We start from the raw sequence: 23,987 nt of genomic DNA on the forward strand, positions 1-23,987 counted from the left end.
AAAGATCAGAAGCTGGCAGGAGGCGAGTTGGAAGGCAGCCAGGAAGGCCAGCATAAATCTAAGCTATTGTCATGAAAGTCTGGTGAGTGTACAGTGCAAGTGTGAGCACCAAGAAAGCAAGAGATTTGTGGTTAGGGAAGGAGGTGTTTTGTAGTCCATCACACACGATTTGCTGGAGCATTTTGAGATTTGGATGAAGAGGCAATGGATTTTTTTAGAGACATTTATTTGTAGTTATATAATTTAGGTATAAAAGACGTATTGGATGGACTTTGATTTCACTGTTTTTTTTTTACTAGATACTTATGACCTTAACGAGTTGATCATTTATCACATATGCATTTTCACATTTGTACAGTGCTTAGCATAAATGAGTACACTCCCTTTGAAAAGTAAGATTTTAATATCTCAATGAACACAAGAACAATTTCCAAAAAATTGACAAAACTGAGTTTTATAGAACATTTGTTTAGCTCATTACACGAAAGTAGGGTTAATATTATAAATTAGAATACAAAATCTTTAGTATTACTTAAATTCGTTGATGCAAAAATGAATACACCCAACAACAAAAAACTACTACATGTAGTGTTTTGTATGATCTCCATGATTTGTAAGGACAGCACCAAGTGTTCTAGGCATGGAATAAACAAGTTGGCGACATATTGCAACATCTCAAAAACTAGATATTAGAACCTTACAGACTTTACTGGTACGGGCATAGGATTGTGTATATGAGTGTAACGTTCATGCGTTTTTGTTAATGGATGGATTTTCAGCTGCAGAATTATCACACTCAGTAGCCTTGTAGAGATACTGTTGAATAAACCTATCCAACTCTCAGGACTTCATCACGGTGTACAGCCTGTTATGCAATATACATATACTCAATCAGATGTTTTAGTGGAGGGATAGAACATATGAGAATGTATAGATGAGAGACAGGTTGTATGGTGATTACTAGGAGTAATATTAGGAGAGTTGCAGGTGATGGTAAAGCAGATAGGTTCTGATGTCTAGTATAGTGCAGATGGTAAGAGGACACAGATGGAGTATACTTAGACAGAGTAACCTAGTGCAAGGATAGTTGAAGGTAGTCCCAAGAGCTAACAGTCTATGCAGATGGTATGGAATAGATAGATAGATAGTCCTGGTAATTGCAGTAGATGACAGTAGGAGATTGGTTAGTAAGGAATCCCCTGTGGGGTACTTATCACTTAGATAGGTTAGTAGTAACAATGTCCATAGATAGAGAGGTGATCCCGTAGCGAGATACGGATCAGCGGCGAGGTTCCGGCGTCAGTTCAGCAAAGGAAATGTCAGCAGCTCCGACTTCACAGGAGAAGGTGCGGTGAACATGTGGTTTGAACGAGCGATGAGTGAGAGAAAGCCGGCGATTGAAATAGCCGCTCATAGCGGCGCTCGGCAATGATGTCATCCGGTCTTAAAGGTATATGCGTCTCTTGTTACACAAGATGGGACGCAATTAGCAAAGGAGAAATATGGAACAAGGGTACCAGAGGTACCAGAACATTACAATGAGATTGTATGGTTGGGTTTTCTTTACTTACATAGTTACATAGTAGGTGAGGTTGAATAAAGACAATAGTCCATCCAGTTCAACCTGTGTAGGTGTGTGTGGCCGTAATCAGCTCTCATACCCCTGAATGTTCTGATCCTTGAGATGTATGTAGTTTTATCTCTGGAATACATCCCCTTCTTTATGCATGCTAATATTCTGCCGCCTTTGGCAGCTGCCGCTTGACATTGCATGCTATTGCCTAATCTATCCTCTACCAAGACTCCCAGATCTTTCTCCATGTTTGATTCCCCCAAAGGTTCCCCCCCCTAAAGTGTATTGTGCTTTTATGTTTTTAGTCATCAAGTGCAAAACCTTACACTTCTCCACATTAAACCTCATTTGCCATGTCGTTGCCCACTCTGTTATTTTGTCCAGGTCATTCTGTAGGATATCTGCTTCATGCTGTGCAGTTATTGCCCTGCCCAATTTTGTGTCATCTACAAAAACTGATATAGAACTACTGATCCTGTCCTCAAAGCTGTTTATGAATAAATTGAACAGGGTTGGTCCCAGGACTGAGCCTTGGGGGACCCCACTTACCACCTCAGACCAGTCTGAGTATGCGCTATTGTCAGGGAAGAACTTGATAGAGAATGGCAGATATGCCAATTTCCAAAATGGCCATGCAGGACTGTCAGGAAATGACATATATGCTAATTTCCAAAATGGCCATGTGGGACTTCCTAATTAGTACCAATTATCTACATCCACTACCTATATAAACTCAGCACTGGCTGCCATTCATTGCTGGATTATCTTCAGCTAGTACCTGATTTCCTTGTGCCTTGAAACTCCTGCTTGATTGATTACCCGTTACCCGGCTATCCTTGAACTGCTTCTGGCTTTCTCCTGCTCTGAACCCGGCTTGCCTTACGGACTTCTCCCTGCCTGCTCCTGATTGACTACCTATGTTTGACCCTCGGCCTGGCTTCTGACCTTGATTTGCAGTAACCTGCCTGCACTTCCAGTGATCCAAGTGGCTGTCTTATCTACTGCGGATCCTATTCCTGAAACAGCTACACCTGCAGGCAACCCGTGCACCTTTGGGCACAGCACCCTCTGTCACCATCTCCAGGGGTGCTCTGCACTCAGCTGCAAGGGGAGCCCTCTCGTTACCTCAGCCTCCAACCAGGTTAGTGACAGCTATTTATTACCACCCTTTGGACACGTCCTTTTAGCCAGTTCCATATCCAAGAGCAAACCTTGCGGTCGATGGGGAACTGTATCAAACGCCTTACCGAAATCCAGGTACACCACATCCACTGGGCTCCCCCTATCTAGCTCACAGTTCACCTCCCCGTAGAATGTTAAGAGATTGGTTTGACAAGAACGCCCGTTTGTAAACCCGTGCTGATTACTGCTGATAATGTTGTTGTCTTTAGCAAACTCTACGATATAGTCCCTTATCATCCCCTCCAGAAGTTTACATACTATCGATGTCAGACTGACATGCCTATAATTTTCCCAGGACATGCCTCTGCCCTTTTTTGAATATCGGTATCACGTTAGCTTTCCTCCAGTCCCCTGGTACATTTCCTGTCATAATACTGTCAGCAAAGATCAGGAACAGTGGTCTAGATATAATCTTACTAAGTTCTTTGAGTACTCTCGGATGTACGCCATCCGGGCCTGGTGATTTATTTGTGTTAATTTTATCCAGCCTTTCCCCGATTTCCCCCTCTGTAAGCCATAGCGGCAAGTCCTGTGTATTACTACTAACCATACAGTCATGGTCAGTGTACCCCTCCTTTTCCTGTGTAAAGACTGACGAGAAAAAAACATTCAGTACGGTTGTTTTTTCAGTGTCCTCTGTAACCATTCTCCCATCATTGCTAATTATGTGTGCAATATGCTCTGCCCTAGTTTTTTTGCTGTTGATATATTTAACCACTTAAGCCCCGGAAGATTTTACCCCCTTCCTGACCAGGGGGTATTTTGCGATTCGGCACTGCGTGACTTTAACGGACAATTGCGCGGACGTGCGACGCTGTGCCCAAACAAATTTGACGTCCCTTTTTCCCACAAACAGAGCTTTCTTTTTGTGGTATTTGATCACCTGTGCGATTTTTTGATCATGCGCTATAAACAAAAAAAGAGTGACAATTTTGCAAAAATAACAATATTTTTTCACATTTTTTTATATGAAATTCCCCCCAAAAAAATGTAAAAATCAAAATTTTTTAACATTTTCGGCCAATTTGTTTTATGCTACATATGTTTGGTAAAAAAAAATCGCAAAAAGTGTATTTTGATTGGTTTGCGCAAAAGTTATCGCGTTTACTAACAAAGGGAAAGATTGTCATTTTTGGTGTTTTTTTTTTTTTAATGCGTAATGGCGGCGATCTGCGATTTTTTTTTTGCGGGACTGCGACATTGCGGCGGACAGATCGGACCCTTGACTGACATTTTTGACACTTTTGGGGTTACCAGTGACATTTCTACAGTAATCAGTGCTATATATATATATATATATATATATATATATATATATATATATATATATATGCACTGCTACTGTAAAATTACACTGGCAGTGAAGGGGTTAACTTTTTTTAGAGGGAGGGGCTATGTGTGTCCCTAGGGGCGTGATTCTAACTGTGATTGGCTGTCGCTTCAGATGTATGAACAGTGATCAACGGTTCTACATAGTAGAACCGTATGATCATCATTCATACACCAGGGAGAATGACAGGCGGCTTGTTTACATTAGCCGCCTGACTTTCTCCCTCTCCACCGACGATCGCAAGTGACCGGCGGACGATCGGGTCCACCGGTCACACGCGGGGGGGGGGGGGGGGGTCCGTGACCACTCGGGAGCGCGCCTCCGGTGGTGCGTGCTCGCTCCCTAGACCCTCACAGGCTAGCGACGTAGACCTACGTCACTCTGCCTGTGAGGGGCTGACCGCCGCAGTAAATAGTTGTGCGGCGGTCGGCAATTGGTTAAAGAATTTCTTTTTACTATCCTCCGCTATTTGTCTCTCAAAGTTTATTTTGGCCATTTTGATTTCGTATTTACTTTTCTTATTTGCCTCCTTGTATTGCTCGAAAGCCGATACTGTGCCCTCCGATTTATATTACTTGAAGGCCATTTTTTTCCCCCTAATAAGTTTTTTAACATTACGGTTTAGCCAGCCAGGTTTGGCTTGTCTCTTCTAAATGTATTTCCCATAGGAATGCACTGCAAGATGCATTTGTTTAATATGTTCCTAAAGCATTCCCATTTTTCCTCTGTGGTCAGGGATCCCAGGGTTTGGTCCCAGTTTACCCTTTCCATCATTGAGCACAATTTTTGAAAGTTTGCCCTTCTGAAGTTTAGGGTTCTTATGTTCCCCACTTGCCTTGTTATATACGCTAAATGTGATCATCCTGTGATCGCTAGAGCCCAGGTTGTCCTGGACTACTACCTCCGAGATTAGGTCTGGGTCATTAGTGATTACTGGTTTTTGTTTTTTATTGGTTGAGCCGGATGGACTTGTGTCTTTTTTTCAAACTAACTATTTAACTATGAATGGGCTATTTTACATGTGATAAACTTTGTTAATATGAATTTTGGGTCTGTATGGTTAAGAGCTCATTATATACGCATTAATCTGCTGCACTTTATAAGTGTTTAATCAATTTCAATATATATAATTTTCTGTATGATTGCACTCATAACATTACTTAATTTTATTTATGTTTGTATGAACTGGTATCACAGTTATGTACAGTAAGCGGCTGCTTGCTGTTCAATTGTTGGTGGCCTAGCGCAGATTTTTACACACTTTTAACATGTAACTTTATCTCTACGCCCCCTTTTATCTGGCGGCTTAGACAAACTTTATAAATTCTGGACTTTGAACGGATGTAGAGAAGAGAAGACTGCAGATAAACAGGTACAACTTATCTAGGAGGATTTGTTTATTCTCTGTGTATCACTTAAGTATAATCACTTCACTGGGTATATGGAAGGGTTTATAACCACTTTCCGAATCTCTTTAATCCTGGTTTCACTTTGTTTACAAGGGTTCAGCTTGCCTGACATTGGTGTTACCACCAAACACAAAAGAGGTAAACCATTAATTTATTCAATGAAAGCTCCTTTATCAGACAACAAATTGTCTTTGGACCATCAGGTGTGCGTTAGCTCCATTGGCAGGGCTTAGCTAGAAGTTAGGGAACTGGAGCCCTCGGTAAAAGGGAGAGGAGCATCAGAGGGGCACAGGGAGTTTCTGGCTTACATTGGTCATATCATGCACAATTAGACAAGAAATTCAGTCTGAACCTTATAATGGCCACTACATTCTGTAGGAATCTGGAGTTACCTGGGATCCTGTTCCTTGTAAACAAGCTTAGTAGTTCCTCTATCACTGAAATCTGTCAGATACACAGAACGGCACCGAAGGTTCTCCAGTCTCGTGTGAAACAAAACATCGTCAGTAACCCATTCTGAGGGGGGAAAAAAAAAAAAAAGATAATTAAAACAGAAGTATGGCCAAAGCTTAGGTAACAGGAGTGCACTTACTTGTGCTCATTGACATCACATACACTATATTGTCAAAAGTATTGGGATACCTTCCTTTACATGCACATGAACTTTAATGGCATCCCAGTCTTAGTCCATAGGGTTCAATATTGGGTTGGCTCACCCTTTGCAGCTATAACAGCTTCAACTCTTCTGGGAAGGCTGTCCACAAGGTTTAGGAGTGTGTCTATGGGAATGTTTGACCATTTTTCCAGAAGCGCATTTGTGAGGTTAGGCACTGATGTTGGATGAGAAGGCCAGGCTCACAGTCTCCCCTCCAATTCATCCAAAGGTGTTCTATCAGGTTGAGGTCAGGACTATGTGCAGGCCAGTCAAGTTCCTCCACACCAAACTCACTCATCCATGCCTTTATGGACAGCCTTCCCTGAAGAGTTAAATCTGTTATAGCTGCAAAGGGTGGGCCAACTCAATATTGAACCCTACGGACTAAGACTGGAATGCTATTAAGTTTATGCGTGTGTAAAGGCAGCGTCCCAATACTTTCGACAATATAGTGTAGCTGCTGCAGGGTCTGTAAAGATTCTGACAATGTCAGGGTCCACCCAAGTGCCTGAACCAGCAGCTGGCTCTGCCTCTCAGCATGCCGCTCAGAGCTTGAGCCCATCACCTCCATAACCTGGCGTTCCAGTGAGTGCTGGAGGGGCAGAGCAGAGAGCAGTGACTAACAGTCACCTCTCTCAGCTCAGTGAAGACCGAGAACTGAGCGATCAGCGGTCATCTGATCGCTCAGTTCTCGGGCTTAGAGCCAGCAGGGGGCAGCTGCAGAATCACACCGAAGCTGCAAGAGGGAGATGAGTACAGATTTTTTTTTTAGTGTTCCCACACTTATCCTTTAACATATGCTGCAGATGGCTAAAGCTGGCCAAACTCATTTACTTTTTTTGTAATCTAAAAGAGTTTGATATCCACGCTACACAGCGCCAATTTCCAAATCTGATTGAATGCAGGCACTGTTTAAATGACAATTTTCCGCCTGGCTCCGTAGATTTTTTAGTCAAAAGACTAAAATAGACTAGTCAACTGTCGGTTTGTAGGTGGCTGACAGGACCACCCACTGTGTAAATTTGAGCTGGTTCATCACAATCAGGCCAAAATGAATTTTGTGTATAGCCAGCGGAATTTTATCCATAACAACTTGCTTCTTGCTGGAGGCTGCCATTTTGCTGAAGCCCAGAGCCCCCAAACAGCAGTAAATCAAACTGGAACTAAACCCATTGATTTAACGGTTTCAAAAATCCCCTGCTGGCGTAACAATCCTAGCACTGGGGCTAACACTTTTGTGAAGACCCGAGAAGCAGAGGCGAGACCAAGGGGTAACGCCACAAACTGATAATACTGCTCTCCCACAGCAAAGCGAAGAAAAAGCTGGTGACTGGCACATATTGGAATGTGAAGGTAGGCATCCTTGATGTTGATAGAAGTGAGGAAATCCCCTGACATAGGGATTAGTGATCAACCGACATCATTTCTTTAATGCCGATACCGATATTTTGGTCATCGGATACCGGTATCGGCCGATATCTGCCGATATTTTTGGACATGTAAAAAAAAATGTTTTATTTTTTTTTTTTTTAAAGGTACTCCTTGTGGAGTGATCTAGGGGTCTAAAAGAGCCCAAACCCCTCCTCGGCACCGAAAAGCATTTAAAATGCTAACTTTGGCTGTTTTGAATGCTGTCAGTTTTTTTAATTTGGCGCCGAGTACCCGGAAGTGATGTCATGACATCACTTTCGTTTTTTTTACATGGAGACCCGGGTCTTCTCTTCGGCGGCGGTGGAGGTAGGATGCCCGGGTCTCCCGGTGGGACGGGAGACCCGGGCAAGCTGCAGAAGGGGGCTGAAGGGGGGAGGGAGTCGCAGGGGGGGACGTCCCCTCCAGCTCCTTGTAATGACAGCCGAGCGGCTTCTCAGCTGCAGGCATCACCCCGGTACATGCACTTTACCTAAATATCGGCAATATCGGTAACCTCAGGGGCTGATTCCGATATATCGGGGAAAGTGCATATTGGCCCCCGATACATCGGTGTTGCCGATAAACGGTCGATCCCTAGTAGGGATGCCACCACCATTCTGAACTCCTGCAGTTTAGCGCTTTGAGATCCAGGATTGGCACACTTTGCCTTCCTTTCTGGGAACTGTGAACAGGTGTGAGTAAAAACCCTGAAAACGTTCCAAAGTCGGAAACCAGGACAATCACCCCTTAAAGTAACAGGTCTTGTACCGCCCCAAACAGACCCTGTAAGCGGTCCTGGGACAGGCGCAAGTTGGAAGGAAAGAACCTTGCCGGGGGACAAGAGCAAAACTCAATCTGTAGCCAGACAGAATGACTTTGTGGACCCACTTGTCTTGCACCAGGGAAGTCCACAGGTCTGGATACCAGCGAAGACGTCCCCCCATCCCCCAATACAGGTGAGGGCACACATTCATGCTAAAGGAGCCTTGTCTGCGGGTATGGAGAAGCCCGCTCTCGGCTTGCCAGACCAGGCTCATTTGGATCCTCCAGAAGAGGCCTAAAGGGCTTCGAGCTCTTGTACGTCAACCCTGAGTGACGAAAAAACTTCTTATGAGCCGAGAAGGAAGGCCCACGTCAACGACGAGCTTACTTGCCCTTAGTAGCCTGCAGAAATAAAGTACTCTTCCCCCCCTGTGAGACCTTTAATGATGACATCCAGGATAGCTCCAAACAGGCGATCTCCTTTGAAAAGGAAGATCAGTCAAGACCTTTTTAGAAGTCTGGTCTGCAGACCAGCACTTGAGCCAAAAGACACACCTGAAGGACCAGTGTCAAAACAGAGAGCTGAGAGCCACTAGGGGAGCTGCATCCAAAGAGGCATCACAGATAAACTGCATCCCCTGGACCAGCTGGTCCGCCAGCTCGGCAAAAGCAGGAGGGAACTGTTCACCCTCCAGGTCACGGCAAAAGACCTTAGCCCACTCAGTCAGAGTTTGCAAGACCAGGGCAATGGTGAATATCGGCCTCATTATCGAACCTGCCAGAGTGAACATACTGCAGACCACAGCCTCTGCCTTCCGGTCAGCCGGATCCTTGAAGGCCGGGGACTCTTTAACCGGAATCATAGTTGCCTTGTTTAACCTGGAAACTGGAGGGTCCACCGCCGGTGGAACAGTCCACTTCTTAAGAAGGGACTCCTCATAGGGGTAACACCTAGTAAAGCGCTTAGGGACCCAACGGGGACGCTTTGGTTGTCCCCACTCTTTAGAGACAATTCTGTCAAAATAGGCAGGGAAAGGAAACACCTTTACCGCTCTGGATAGCTTGTGAGTTTCAAAGGGAACCTGCGCTTCCGTCGCAGCTGCATCCTCCATCTTCAGGGTCTCACGCACAGATACAATCAGTGCCTCCACCAGCGCCTTTTCGTGTGTGGTTGCAGACGTGGAGAAATCATCCTCACTATCAGAGGATTTTGGGCGCAAGGTTCTAGACCCAGCAGGGTGAACCATATCCGTGGTGGCCGAATCAGATTCAGGATCGGATTAGACAGATGAGGAAGGGGAAGGTGGAGGGGATGCGCTTTTTGCTAGCCCCTCGCCCGAAAGCCGCCTCAAATCGGGACACAAAGAACTCCAGAACCGCCGTCAGTGCATTGATATAGATTGTTCTGAACCGGATGGACCCGCATCCTCAGAGAGGGGATCAGATGGGGTTATGTGCTCCACAGACTCCATGAGTCACCAGGGGGGCCCCGCAAAAAGTGTAAAACACAGCAGAAGGACAACCCCCACCACGCTGGTAGCACCACCTGGTTGCCAGGTACCAAGCAATCTTCAGCAGAGAGGGAGAGGACCCCACCAGACTTACCACCCAGCAGAAGCAGGCACCTGCAGCCACCAGGATAATCTGCACTACACGTGCGGCGATCAGGAAGTGAAAGGATCCAGGAGTCAGCACCAGGGGATGAGGAGGGGCTCCCACCACCGAAATCTAAACCCACAGGGCTCCACTGTCATGGCTGCTGCTATTTTCAATGGCAAACACCAGAAAAAGGGCCGCCAGACTACACAAACATGGCTGCCGTGTGTAGACACACACAGGCTACAACAAAATGTCGGCCCTGCGCAGCACCACGAGGCTTACAGGAACCCAGGCTTAAAGGATAGATTCAGACAGGACTGGGGAGCCCTGGCAGGAGCCCCCACCAGATACAACCCCCCACACAGTTGATCATTCGGTCCCCGGTGGCGCACCCCCCCTCGGCCCGAATCACCAGCTAGCGCCCTGCCCCCCACCTCAGGAGGTGAACCAGACCACCTAAACAGCCCAAGCATTTGTGTGAGGGGGTAGGATGTGGGACACTGGAAAGAGGGAGGTGCCTGATGGGAAGGAGAGGAACCAGGGGGTCCAACTGTCCCACAGAGGCCCACGTCCACCCCAAAACCCTCAAGGGGGCCAGGAGGAACGCTGCAACTCAGCCGAGACCTGGTCGTATGCAACCTCGTGAGACGTTTAACTCGCAGGCCAGCCCCCCTCCGGTGGGGCTATGTCCTGGACAACCTAGCACGGAGCTGAGGTCTGCATGCACTGGCCAGACTGGGTTGACCACTGGATCTAGATTATCTAGCCCGTCGCCCAGTCCAGCAGTTGATTGTAGATCTCACAGGAAAAAACCAGGAGAAAAAATTTCTATCTAAAAAGAAAAAAATTGCCAGGACCAAAGATCCCAGCAAGGAACTAGGTCCTTACTCCTGACTAGGCAGAAAAAAACTGAGTGCCTATAGCAGAGAGAGGGAGTATAACCCCTGGGATCGCCCATAGGCGTAGCCAGACTTTTTTTCTGCCTAGTGTCCTACTCCTGTAGGGGGCAGTATAACCCAATGGTTAAGAATATCAGGAGCTGTGTCCGTCAATGAACAAAACAGAAATTATATTTAAACTGGTGAAAAACCGAAACACCAAATTATTAATAATGTAACGAAAGTCCCCATTAAATCAAATCAAAAACCTGTCAGAAGAATCTTGATATGTGACTCTTGAAGTGATATTCCAATCCACCGCCATATTTATAAAATTACTTCTTACTTAATGGACACAAACCCTAATCATCTGAGGTCATAAGCAACCTCTGCAGCAATCTCCCACCAACTTACAAGCATCTCTATGAATGTACCAAAATGACCATGCAGGAGGAAGAAAGGTACTCCACATAGTGTGAATCAGCCACGCAATATCAATTTATTAAAGTCTTAAAAAGCATTACTCACGTGTAAAGTGTACTCAAGTGTAAAAAGAATGCAAGCATAAAAAACAGGAGCTGATGTCATCACGCCCGCTGAGGGAGCAGCGCTGTTTTTATGCTAGGATTCTTTTTCCACTTGTAATGCTTTTAAACATGAATAAATATAAATATATATATATAATGATATTTCCCAGATGATTCACATTATGTGGAGTACCTTTCTCCCTCCTGCATATTCATTATGGTACATTCATGGATATGCTTGTGAGTCAGTGGGAGATTGCTGCAGAGGTTGCATTTACAATCCATATGATGTCCTAAGGTTACACAAGTTTTTATGACCTCGGATGATTAGTGGGTAACCACTTTAATACTGGGCATTTTTACCCCCTTCCTGCCCAGGCTAATTTTCAGCTTTCAGAGCCATCACACTGTGAATGACTATTGCACAGTCATGCAATACTACCCAAACTAAATTTTTATCATGTTCACACAAATAGAGCTTTTGATTGGTGGTATTTAATCATCAATGGGTTTTTTATTTTTTTAAAAACCCATTAATAAAGACCGAAAATTTAGAAAAAAAAAACATGTTTTTCTTTGTTTATGTTATAAAATTTTGCAAATAAATAATTTTCTTCATACATTTAGCCCCCGTTCACACTAAGGCGACCTGGTCGCCTCACAGGTCGCCTCCCATAGGGAAGCTGCGGACCCGTTCTAATAGGAGCGACACAAGTCGCTCCGACTTAGAAAAAGGGTCCGGAGCTTCTTTGGGGCGACCAGGAGGCGACCGCCATAGACTTCAATGCTATGAAGTCCGTGGCGGCCGCTCGGAGGTCGCGGTGCGAGGTAGCGTCGCCTGCATGTGAACGGGGGCTTAGACCAAAATGTATTTTGCTACATTTCTTTGGTGAAAATAACCCAAATCAGTATATATTATTTAGACTGTAGGAACGTTATAAGAGTCCACAACTATGGTATATACAGTATCTGAAAATTGATCAGTCCTGAGGTACTGATGAACTATCTAATTTCTTGAGGTTTAAAAATGTTGGGACAGTACAGATATCCCCCAAATTACCCCTTTTGGAATGTAGGCAGTCCAAAGTATTTAGTATGAGGCATGGTGAGTTTTTGAAGTTTTAATTTTTTGTAAGAAATTATTTATTTTTCTGTCACCAGTGCAGTACAGCACCATCAGATAACTGGTGTGGTGGTGATTAGGGACACTTACTAGTGACCGTACGAAAAAAAATAAAAATAATAATAAATACGATTTTTCAGGTTTTTTTTTAAATTAATTACATTTTTTCACAATTTTTTTTTTTTTAACACACTTTGACCAGAGCAATATAATGTTACCATAGAACATTGTACTACTCTAGGGAAGTTCTCAGTGTATATATATATATATATATATATATATATATATTTTTTTTTTTTTTTAACAGATTATATTTGCTTATAGCAAAGCATTTCATTGCTATATGCAAGCATTTTACTGAATGAAATGAATTCATTCAGCTTGTTTTGTTGTATATAGCTGTGATTGACCACAGCTGATCACATGGCACAGATGGGCTGTGATTGGCCCAGTCTGTATCATGTAATCACTGTGGCCAATCACAGCTAGCATGACAATTGTACACAGTGGATGGAGCGAAAGGAAGCCACCCATTGTTTTCAATGGTCATGTGACCTGCTGTGATTGGTTACAGTGGTCACATGGTACCAGCAGCGGGTCAATACAGTGATCAGATCACGCTGCAGAGCGGCACCGCAGGTACGCGTGAGGCGTGATCAAAGACAATGTCATATGACGTCCACCCGGATTGACGAGAGGCCGGCCCCGGTGTCATTAGGCCATAGGCTGGACGGCAATGTGTTAAAGAGTAACTCCACTTTCGTGGGGTAAAAAATAGCAAATAAATTTAAAAAATAATATAGTGTATACAACTGTCATACTGTAATTGAAAGGAAAGATCATTTTTAACTTTCAATCTTCAGTGCTGTAATTTTCTGTAAAATTCATTGCAATATGGCAATCTGTGGTGTCATTTTCTGTTGTGTGCTTGGCTTGTTGATTTTTTCTGTAAAATGCAATGCAATATGGTAACCTGGAGGTGTTCTGTACACAGAATGTGCCCCCCCCCCCCTCAAAAAAAAAACAATCTCCTGCTTGTGTTATTGACTCACTGGGTTTTCCCAGAAGTCTGCACTAAGATACAAGTCAGATTTTGAACATCCTCTGCAACAAATATATCGTTTTTGGTAGAAACTCCCAAAGGGAAAACACATCAAAAGGAATGCGGACCCTGCAGCTTTTCTTACTAGAGCCCTGCAGGTGCAGAAGCTGGTTGATAATTATAAAATCACTCCCATATAGATTCACTCTGTACATGAACACATACAGCTATTTCTTTAAAATAAGAAAAGGTAGGAAGTTTGTTAAAATCTTTGCAATATACATAAATATATTTTTTGTCAACAAAGAGTAGTTACTCTTTAAATATATAGTGGTGAATGGAAAAATCACTTTATAAATACACATGAAGATCCTTCTCACAACTTTATGATTAGGCCTGGATGTGGACTTTCATGATTATAAAAATAATGATGGTGTTTTGGTTTTTCACGAGTTTGAAAATAACTTTTTTTTACAAGAGTAATGTCCCTATTCTAAGAGAGGTATTGTTCGCTTTATTATATTTGATTATAAGAAGTTGTTTCAGCATAGCACAATATTTCAGAAAGTAATATTAAAAGTAATTTTTAAAATAATAAACATGTTATACTTACCTGCTCTGTGCAGTTGATTTTGCACAGAGCAGCCCTGATCCTCCTCTTCTCGGGTCCCCCACCTGCACTCCTCCCTCCGCCAAGTGCCACCATAGCAAGCCGCTTGCTATGGGGGCACTCGTGCATGCTCACTCCTGAGCCCTGGTCTGTGTACATGAAACACACAGAGCTGGAATTGGCCCCATCCCCTGTTCTCTCCAATGGTGCCATTGGTTCCTGCTGCTGTACTTGTATCAAAGGGGAGAACCTCGGCTTTCGTGCACATCACTGGATCAAGATTGGGCTATGGTATGTATTTAGGGGGGGCTGCAGGGGAAGCTCCATGCAGGTTTTTTACCTTACTGTATAGAATGCAGTTACAACCACTTTAAAGGGGCAGTACAGCAATTTTTTGAACAATAAAGCATTAAAGGACAGTGGTAAACTAACTAGTTTTTTCAAAAGGAGAGTTTAGCAATGGCAGCCCACCTCCTTCTCTCATTAAAGTTCTCCATTAAACTTTTTAATTGGCTAATATTAATAATAATACAATACAGAAGAGATAGAAAATCTCTTTGATTTGGAAAGGAAAATTTAGTGGCAAAACCAAAAATTCAGGATTGTAATGTTCTGGTACCTTTGGGTACCCTAATTACTCTTTCATAAGTGTATGCGCCCCACCATTCTCTTTTGGTAAGGTGCGCATACACCTTTAAGACTGATGCTGTCATCACTGAGCGCCGGACTGGGTGGCTATTTAGATCGCCGGCTCTCACTCACATGTGTTCATTCAAACTGCTTTGTGCCTTGATGCTAACCTGTCTTGAAGCTCTCATGCTTGCAAGCATACCTCGCTGTCGGAACCACGCTGCGCTGATCCCTGTATCCCGCTACCGGATCATCCGCTCTTGCCGAACCTCTCCTCTGCTACATTGCTATTAGTGATAAGTACCCCACAGGGGAAACCTCTATAACTTTCATACTAAAGCTTACACTATCTAGCTCTGCATACTAAGGACTATTACTACATCTGCATTATCTAAGATTGCTAGCTCTTGAGCCTACTACCACCTGTTCTTGCACTGGGTTGATCTCTCTTGTATGTCCACCTGCTACTCTGTCATCTGCTACCATACATGATTGCTAAACCTATCTGCATCCCATCTGCTACTATCTTACTTTCAAGAACATTTCCTTTCAAGTGTCTGTCATCTACCATCTCTACCCAACCTGTCTCTTCAGCCTATCATCACTGTGTTACTATATACATAAGTCACTCTAGGAAACATCTTATTGAGTGTGTGTATTTACTTGCTGAATTGAGATCATCCACACATGATGAGTCATTGAGAGTTGGGAATGGTGTCTCAGCGTTTCTCTACATGACTACTGAAGTGGAATATTTCTGCAGCTGAAAATCCACATCATACGTAAAACGCAGGAGCGTTACAGATTGAACGAACCACAAATGGATTCAGCAGAAATAACCACTCAGATGACACAATTAAAACAGCAAGTACCTGCGTTAATACACGCACTTGCTGAATTAAAAGAAGACAATCAGGCACTGTCGCAGCAGGTAATTAGACTGACACAACTTACCACTGCTCAGTCCCCTGAACCCAAAATAAATCCTCCTTTGGTATTTACAGGCGATCGCAAAAAATTTCGCGAATTTAAAAAAGGATGTGAGTTACTTTTCTTGCTAAAACCCCGTACCTACCTTACTGATCGCATTAAGGTTTGTACTATTATTTCTTACCTAACAGGCGATCCTCGGGCCTGGGCAGACTCTCTTTTTGAGAAAAGCGACCAGCTTCTCAACTCCTATGCCTTGTTCCTAGCAGAACTCACTAGCCTATATGATGATCCCAATAGGCAGAGTACTGCCGATCTTCAATTAAGGTCCTTGAAACAAGGTGGGAGACCTGTAGAAGACTTTGTCGCAGAATTCAAGAGATGGACCCTTGATTCAGAATGGAATGATGCATCTCTGAAATCCCAATTTAGGCTTGGCCTATCAGAGGCCGTTAAAGACGAGCTCGCCCGAGCGGATCTGCCAAAAACCCTGGATGCATTGATACAACTCAGTATCACCATAGATAGAAGACTACGAGAAAGAAAGGCTGAGAAAATGGGAATGCCATTACCCAGTTCTTCTCGGATTTCGGCCGTTGACCCCGTTCCTATGGAGGTAGGAACCATACGCCCACCTCTATCAACTATGGAAAGAGCCAGAAGACGATCTGGTAATCTCTGCTTGTACTGTGCATCCCCGGATCACAAGATAAACGTCTGTCCCCTAGTCTACAAAAAGAAGGGTGAGTGTTCACATGTCCTCCTAGGGGGATTGACAACTTCAATCACTAACCCTTACCTTTCTGTTTGCTTAACATTACAGTGGGACCAGAACAGGATTACTACTAAGGCCATGATTGACACAGGATCTTGTGGAAATTATATTGACATACGTTTTGCTGCTTTAAATAAAGTTCCTATTATTTCTAAACTTAAACCTGTCTCAGTGAGTCTTATTAACGGTGTTCCTTTATCCTCTGGTCCGATCACTGATCAGACACAGGCACTCCTAGTCACTACTAATGGGTCTCATATGGAGACCACTACCTTCGATCTAATACCTTCACCCCACTTTCCCATTGTTTTGGGACTTCCCTGGTTGCACACACATCAACCAACCATAGATTGGAAGGAACGGACCCTGACCTTCCTCTCTTGCTATTGCGAGGGTACGTGTAACCTCCCGTCTTTCGGGAAGATCCTGTCTGTGGTGACAGATGAGATTGCACCACTATGTTATCAGGATCTCTCTGAGGTTTTTCTTGAGAAAAATGCTCAAGCATTACCTCCCCATCGAGACTATGATTGTAGCATTGATCTACTCCCAAATAGCAAATTGCCGTTCGGTCATGTTTATCCTCTTTCACAGGATGAACTTTCCCATCTCAAAGACTATTTGGATGAGAATTTGGAAAAAGGTTTTATTAGACCTTCCACTTCTTCCACAGCAGCAGGACTCTTTTTTGTCCGCAATAAGGACTCAAGTCTCAGGCCTATCATCGACTATAGGCAATTGAATGCTATTACAATAAAAGATCGCTATCCTCTACCGCTTATCCCTGAGCTTATTGAGCAGGTGCGTGGAGCTACCTATTTTTCAAAATTGGACCTGAAAGGAGCATACAATCTCATTTGAATCCGTGATGGACACGAGTGGAAGACTGCATTCAGAACCAGATATGGATTGTTCGAATATCTTGTAATGCCATTCGGGCTATGCAACGCCCCTGCAGTTTTTCAACGATTTATAAACAATATTTTCAGAGACTTACTAGATGTCTGTGTTGTGGTATATCTGGACGATATACTTATATATTCACGATCCCTGTCTGAACACATAAGACATGTAAGACTAGTATTATCGAGATTGCTTGCACACAACCTTTATGTGAAACTAAAAAAATGCTTGTTTCATAAAGAAGAGGTACTGTTTCTAGGCTACATCATATCCAAAACAGGAATCGAGATGGACATGAGTAAGATATCCTGCATTCAGGATTGGCCTACACCAACCACACGCAAAGCGCTACAGCGATTCCTTGGATTTTCGAATTTCTACAGGAAGTTCATTAGAAACTTCTCTGCCATTGTGAGACCCCTCACACAGCTCACTAGCATTAAAAAACCATTCAAATGGTCAGATGAAGCAAATAAAGCTTTTCACCTGTTAAAGACAAGGTTTACTTCTGCTCCCATACTACGCCATCCAGACCCATCCCTCCAATACATTCTGGAAGTAGATGCGTCAAACATGGCAGTAGGAGCAATACTCTCCCAACGACCAACTCACACTTCACCACTTCATCCAGTCGCCTTTTTTTCTAAATCCCTAAGCAGTCCAGAGATAAATTACCCCGTGGGTGAAAAGGAACTGCTTGCTATAAAATTGGCTCTGGAGAATTGGCGACATCTACTCGAAGGCACCCAATTACCAATACTTATATACACGGACCATAAAAATCTCCAATATCTTCAGACTAACAAAACTCTCTCGCACCGACAGGTACGATGGTCACTATTCTTTCTAAGGTTTAACTTCCTAGTGACCTACACACCTGCAGATAAGAACAAAAAGGCGGATGCACTGTCACGACTAGCTGAAGAAAACTGCTTCGAAATCCCTTCCGTTCCTATAATACCTCACAAACGCATTATTGGAGTTGTCCGTTCCTTGAAGGAAGAGGTTTTGCATGGTATAAGTTTGGATTCACCCCCACCACAACTAAATACTGATGCAGAAGGCTTCCTCTACTACAACGACAAACTTTACATACCACCTACCATACGCACCAAGATCTTGGAATTATCACATGATGTGCCTATGGCAGGACATATGGGTATGACAAAGACTCTTAATCTGATTACCAGGCAATTCTGGTGGCCTGACATGAAAACATCTATACAAAAATTCGTCTCTTCATGCAATGTCTGTGCCAGGTCCAAAATTGACACTACGAGACAATCCCGTCTACTATGCAGTCTACCAATACCCCAAACTCCATGGGAAGTTGTGTCCTTGGACTTTATAGTGGAATTGCCTCCTTCCAAAGGATTTAATACCATCTTAGTGTCAGTGGACCATCTGACAAAAATGGCACATTTCATTGCTATTCGCAGACTACCTTCGTCCAAACAAACGGCAGAACTCCTGATGAAACATGTCTTTAAGTTACATGGTATCCCAAAAACTCTTCTGTCTGACCGTGGATCACAATTTATTTCCAAGTTCTGGCAAGAACGATGTCACATACTACGGATCGAGCGGAAGCTCACTTCTCCTTACCATCCGCAGACCAACGGACAGACTGAAAGAGTCAACCAATGCATCGAGCAATATTTACGTTGTTACACTTCTTACCAACAGGATGATTGGGTGGATCTTCTCCCTCTGGCAGAATTTGCCTACAACAACGCAACCCACAGTACGACCAAACAGAGTCCGTTCTACTTGAACTATGGGTTTCATCCCTCTATTCTTCCACCACGCATCCTTCCTTCAAATAACCCAGTAGCTTCAGACTATCTTACCCAAATAAAGGACTCTCTGGGTTTGCTTAATACTACCATTGCACACGCTCATAGTCAACAAAAGAAGTACTATGATCTTCGCAGAAGACCTTCTCCTCAGTACGCTATCGGGGACCTCGTTTGGCTCTCAACAAAAAATTTAAGACTGAAAATCCCTAGCAAAAAGCTTGGACCTCTGTTCTTGGGACCTTTCCCAATCAAGAAACTTATTGGAAAAGCTGCAGTACAGCTTACATTGCCAATAGACCTCAAAATACATCCTATTTTCCATGTGTCGCTACTGAAGCCCCACCTCCTCCTCCTGTACAAGTTGAAGGTGGAGAAGAATATGAGATAAAAGAGATTCTGGATTCTCGTATCCACAGAGGAAGACTTCAGTACTTGGTTCGATGGAAGAACTATGGGCCCCAAGACGACACCTGGCTAAACACCTCTGACATACATGCCTCTAGATTAATCCGCAATTTTCATGCGAAGTACCCAGACAAACCAGCTCCAGAGGCCTTCAGGAGCCGGCCTTAAGGGGGGGGGTACTGTAATGTTCTGGTACCTTTGGGTACCCTAATTACTCTTTCATAAGTGTATGCGCCCCACCATTCTCTTTTGGTAAGGTGCGCATACACCTTTGAGACTGATGCTGTCATCACTGAGCGCCGGACTGGATGGCTATTTAGATCGCCGGCTCTCACTCACATGTGTTCGTTCAAACTGCTTTGTGCCTTGATGCTAACCTGTCTTGAAGCTCTCATGCTTGCAAGCATATCTCGCTGTCGGAACCACGCTGCGCTGATCCCTGTGTCCCGCTACCGGATCATCCGCTCTTGCCGAACCTCTCCTCTGCTACATTGCTATTAGTGATAAGTACCCCACAGGGGAAACCTCTATAACTTTCATACTAAAGCTTACACTATCTAGCTCTGCATACTAAGGACTATTACTACATCTGCATTATCTAAGATTGCTAGCTCTTGAGCCTACTACCACCTGTTCTTGCACTGGGTTGATCTCTCTTGTATGTCCACCTGCTACTCTGTCATCTGCTACCATACATGATTGCTAAACCTATCTGCATCCCATCTGCTACTATCTTACTTTCAAGAACATTTCCTTTCAAGTGTCTGTCATCTACCATCTCTACCCAACCTGTCTCTTCAGCCTATCATCACTGTGTTACTATATACATAAGTCACTCTAGGAAACATCTTATTGAGTGTGTGTATTTACTTGCTGAATTGAGATCATCCACACATGATGAGTCATTGAGAGTTGGGAATGGTGTCTCAGCGTTTCTCTACATGACTACTGAAGTGGAATATTTCTGCAGCTGAAAATCCACATTATACATAAAACGCAGGAGCGTTACAAGGATGCACTTGGCCGAAACCAAAAATGACAGTTTTAAAAAAAAAATATGTATTTTTATATAATTGTCTTAAAAACTTTTTAAATAATATCATGAATTTAAATGAATATGAATTGTCAGCCATTATCGGCACCTTTGGAAAAGCTCAAGAAAAACGCATTACTTTAAATTCTATGTATGTCTTTACACTGGTCTGTTGCACTTCTGTTGTGTTAAAAACCTTGCTTGCTGCATTTTTTGCCAGGTAAAAAAACCTCCCCAAAAACACACCTCCCCGTTGAAATGCATTGAAAACGCATCAATAACGCACTCGTGTTTTTGAGTCACATGACCTATGAAAAACACTCCATAAGCACAGTAAAATTTGTGGCAAAATTGTGGTAAAATCGTAGCAAAACCATTTTAAGCGCCATTATCGGCATCTTTGTCTCTATCCACACCATTTTCGGCTGCCGAAATTTCGGTGCATCTCTAAGAAGGGATGTGCAGAACTTCTGTAAAGCTTTCTTGAAATTGCTTATGATGATTTATGCGATTATTGACATTGCTACTTAAGCTAGGACTTGACCTGCCCTTACTACCTCTCATATTTCACTACTGGTAAAAAAAGAATAACTGGTAACCTCACTGATTAATTGTGAGCTATAACAAGGCTGAGTAGGATCTGAAAGAGACGTGATTAGGGGTGTGAATGTTTTAGGTAAGCAATGTAAGCACACTAACAGACCTACCAAAACTGAATATATTTGATATAGTGTGTACTAATTCTGGGGTCCTTCCCAGATTCACAATATAGCATTTTGAGTCTTCGCAGTCAACGTTTTTCAAGGCAACGGCCAAATAAGTTTGCTGGGGTGAAACCCGGATGCGTTGAACCAAACTATCATGCACCCCCACATCTTCAGGAGAAAACACCACCTCTAGGCTCTCTTCACCTGAAAAAAAAGAAAAGAGCCGATTAGACCTGTAAACATGGAGAAATAGGGAAAATACTCTATCACGTTTTCAGACATAGCCGACCATGCTGCAGATGTTTGCAAATATATTGTAATAAAATGTCGTTATTGGCTGAGACCTGCCCAGTATCTCAACGTGTAAAATTATATCTCCAGACAAACCAGGACAGTTGGTTACCAGAGCCATGACTACTTTCTGGGGAGTTCTGTGCATAATAATATCACAGCATCTCTAAATTCATTCCTGCTACTGTGCTAAATAATCATACAAAACAGATGTGCAATGAAATCAAATAAAGTCCAAAAATGGTGAAATAAATGTGCAAAAGAAACTATAATAAATCAATTAAAGTCCCATGTTGTGCAATATAAATGCATGCAAATATTCAGAATCCAAACTGTGCAAGTCTGGCTCCAGTTAGATCTCCGCCACCTTAACCGTACATCAAAAGGCTTACTGGCTACACATGACTCAAGTTATAGAGAAGTCATAACATGCATAATGTACACACTAATGGGCAGGGCATAGGCTTCAAACCAAGGATCACGAGCAAGCATCATCATATCTCTCTGTCCCTTCATGCCCCAGAAGAAGTACCGTAAATTCTGAAGAAATGTGTAGGGTGGAGCTACGCATTGTGATGTCATCACATAACTGGAAGTGACCCTGGGACGTAAATTTGGCCGATTTTTACCTGTGTTATACGGCACTGTAACCTTCTTACTTGTGCAAATTCAAATCCTTGCTTTAAATAATTGTATCTATCCGGTTCACATTATGGGGAGTGTTTTGTTTCCCTCTTATTTCCTGGATTAGGCACACATAATTTGGCAGACTGAGAGGACAGAGTGATAGGATACTCCTTGCTCGTGATGCTTGGCTTGAAGCCTACGCCATGCCTATTAGTGTATGCTGACATCATGCGTTATATGTGTATCTGGTAAGCCTTTTGGTGTACTGTTAAGGTGGCGGAGATCTATCTTGAGCGGAACGAACACAGTTTGGATTCTGGATATTTGCTTAAATATATGTTGCACACTGTGGGTCTTTATTTCATTTATTTAATATTGCTTCTTTTGCACAATTATTTCACTATTTGTGGACTTTGATTTAATTTAAATGCACATCTGTTTTGTATGATTTAGCACAGAACATGTAAAGTCTTGTAATTGCTATGTATAATATCCCATAGAGTGTTCACAGCTTTTTTTTTTTTTTTTTCTGTTTATATTGATTTCCACAAGCACAGTTACATTTGAGGTTTCTAGGTTCATTCCTACTGCCGCAGATCATCCATGCACAGTACTGTCTAGTGGGTCACATTCAGATTTATATCCCAAGAAAAGCAGGAGATTTATTCTGTGTATCTGAGCTGCCTAAATTGACAAAGAGAGAAGGTAAGGCAGCTAAACGCTAAATGTGAGTACCTCTCACATGCCTATTGCTGTCACAAGGATGTTTACATTCCTTGTGACAGCAATAAAAGTGATCAAAATGTTTTTTTTTTTTTAAAGCAACAGTGGTAAAAAAAAAATGTAAAATTAATGATTAACCACTCCTGGACTAGAAGGTTTTACCCCCTAATGACCAGGCCATTCTTTGCAATTTGGCACTGCATCATTTTAACTGGTAATTGCGCAGTCATGCAAAGCTGTACCCAAACAAAATGTATGTCATTTTTTTCCCCACAAATAGAGCTTTCTTTTGTTGGTATTTGATCACCTCTGAGGTTTTTATTGTTTGCGATTAAACGGAAAAAAAAACAAAAACCTAAAATTTAGAGAAAAAATTAAATTTTCTACTTTTCTTATAAAAAATATCAAAGAAACTCAATTATTAAACAATTATATTTTAATCCCGTGCAAAAGGTATAAATATAAATATATTAATAGAGCTGCTGCCTACTCATCTCCTTCACCTAGAGGAAGTTGGTAGCGATATAAGAATGAATTGGGTTAGGGCGCTGCTCTAAATTAATAGTAGATAACCCTACTAAATAACACAATTATTGTTATACATTTAGGCCAAAATTTATTTAGCTACATGTCTTTGATAAAATCTCATTAAGCATCTTTTTTATTTATTGGTTTGCGCCAAAGTTATTGCGTCTACAAACTATGGTGTATATACTCGAATTTACGCAGCTTTTACTTTCTGACTGCCAATCTCATTTCTTCAAGTGCTAAAATGGCAGGGCAGTACAACCCCCCCTCCCCAAAAATGACCCCTTCTTTTAAAGTAGACACCCCAAGGAATTTCCTGAGAGGCATGTTGAGCCCATTGAATGTTTAATTATTTTGTCACAGGTGTTTGAAAAAATGTAAAAAAAAATAAATATTTAATGTCATTGAAATTATATATTGCTTACACATACCATGGGTAAATGTGGAATTACACCCCAAAATACATTCTGTTGCTTCTCCTGAGTATGGGGATACCCCATATGTGAGACTTTTTGGCAGTCTAGCCGCATACAGGA

General features: G+C 42.8%; 1 protein-coding gene across 1 annotated transcript in view; it reads right to left on the reverse strand.

Moving 5' to 3' along the window:
- The window catches only part of PREPL (prolyl endopeptidase like), an 87,686-nt gene that overhangs the window by 33,893 nt on the left and 29,806 nt on the right, over window positions 1-23,987 (reverse strand). Inside the window, exons 5-6 of the mRNA XM_082249843.1 lie at window positions 21,283-21,486; window positions 5,887-6,010 (exon numbers count right to left, since the gene is read on the reverse strand). Coding sequence (XP_082105969.1) covers window positions 5,887-6,010; window positions 21,283-21,486 — 328 coding nt within the window. The remainder of the gene's footprint in view (window positions 1-5,886; window positions 6,011-21,282; window positions 21,487-23,987) is intronic.

This window comes from Pelophylax lessonae (assembly GCF_965119305.1).
Source record: "Pelophylax lessonae genome assembly, chromosome: 3".
Classification (NCBI taxonomy): Eukaryota; Metazoa; Chordata; class Amphibia; order Anura; family Ranidae; genus Pelophylax; species Pelophylax lessonae.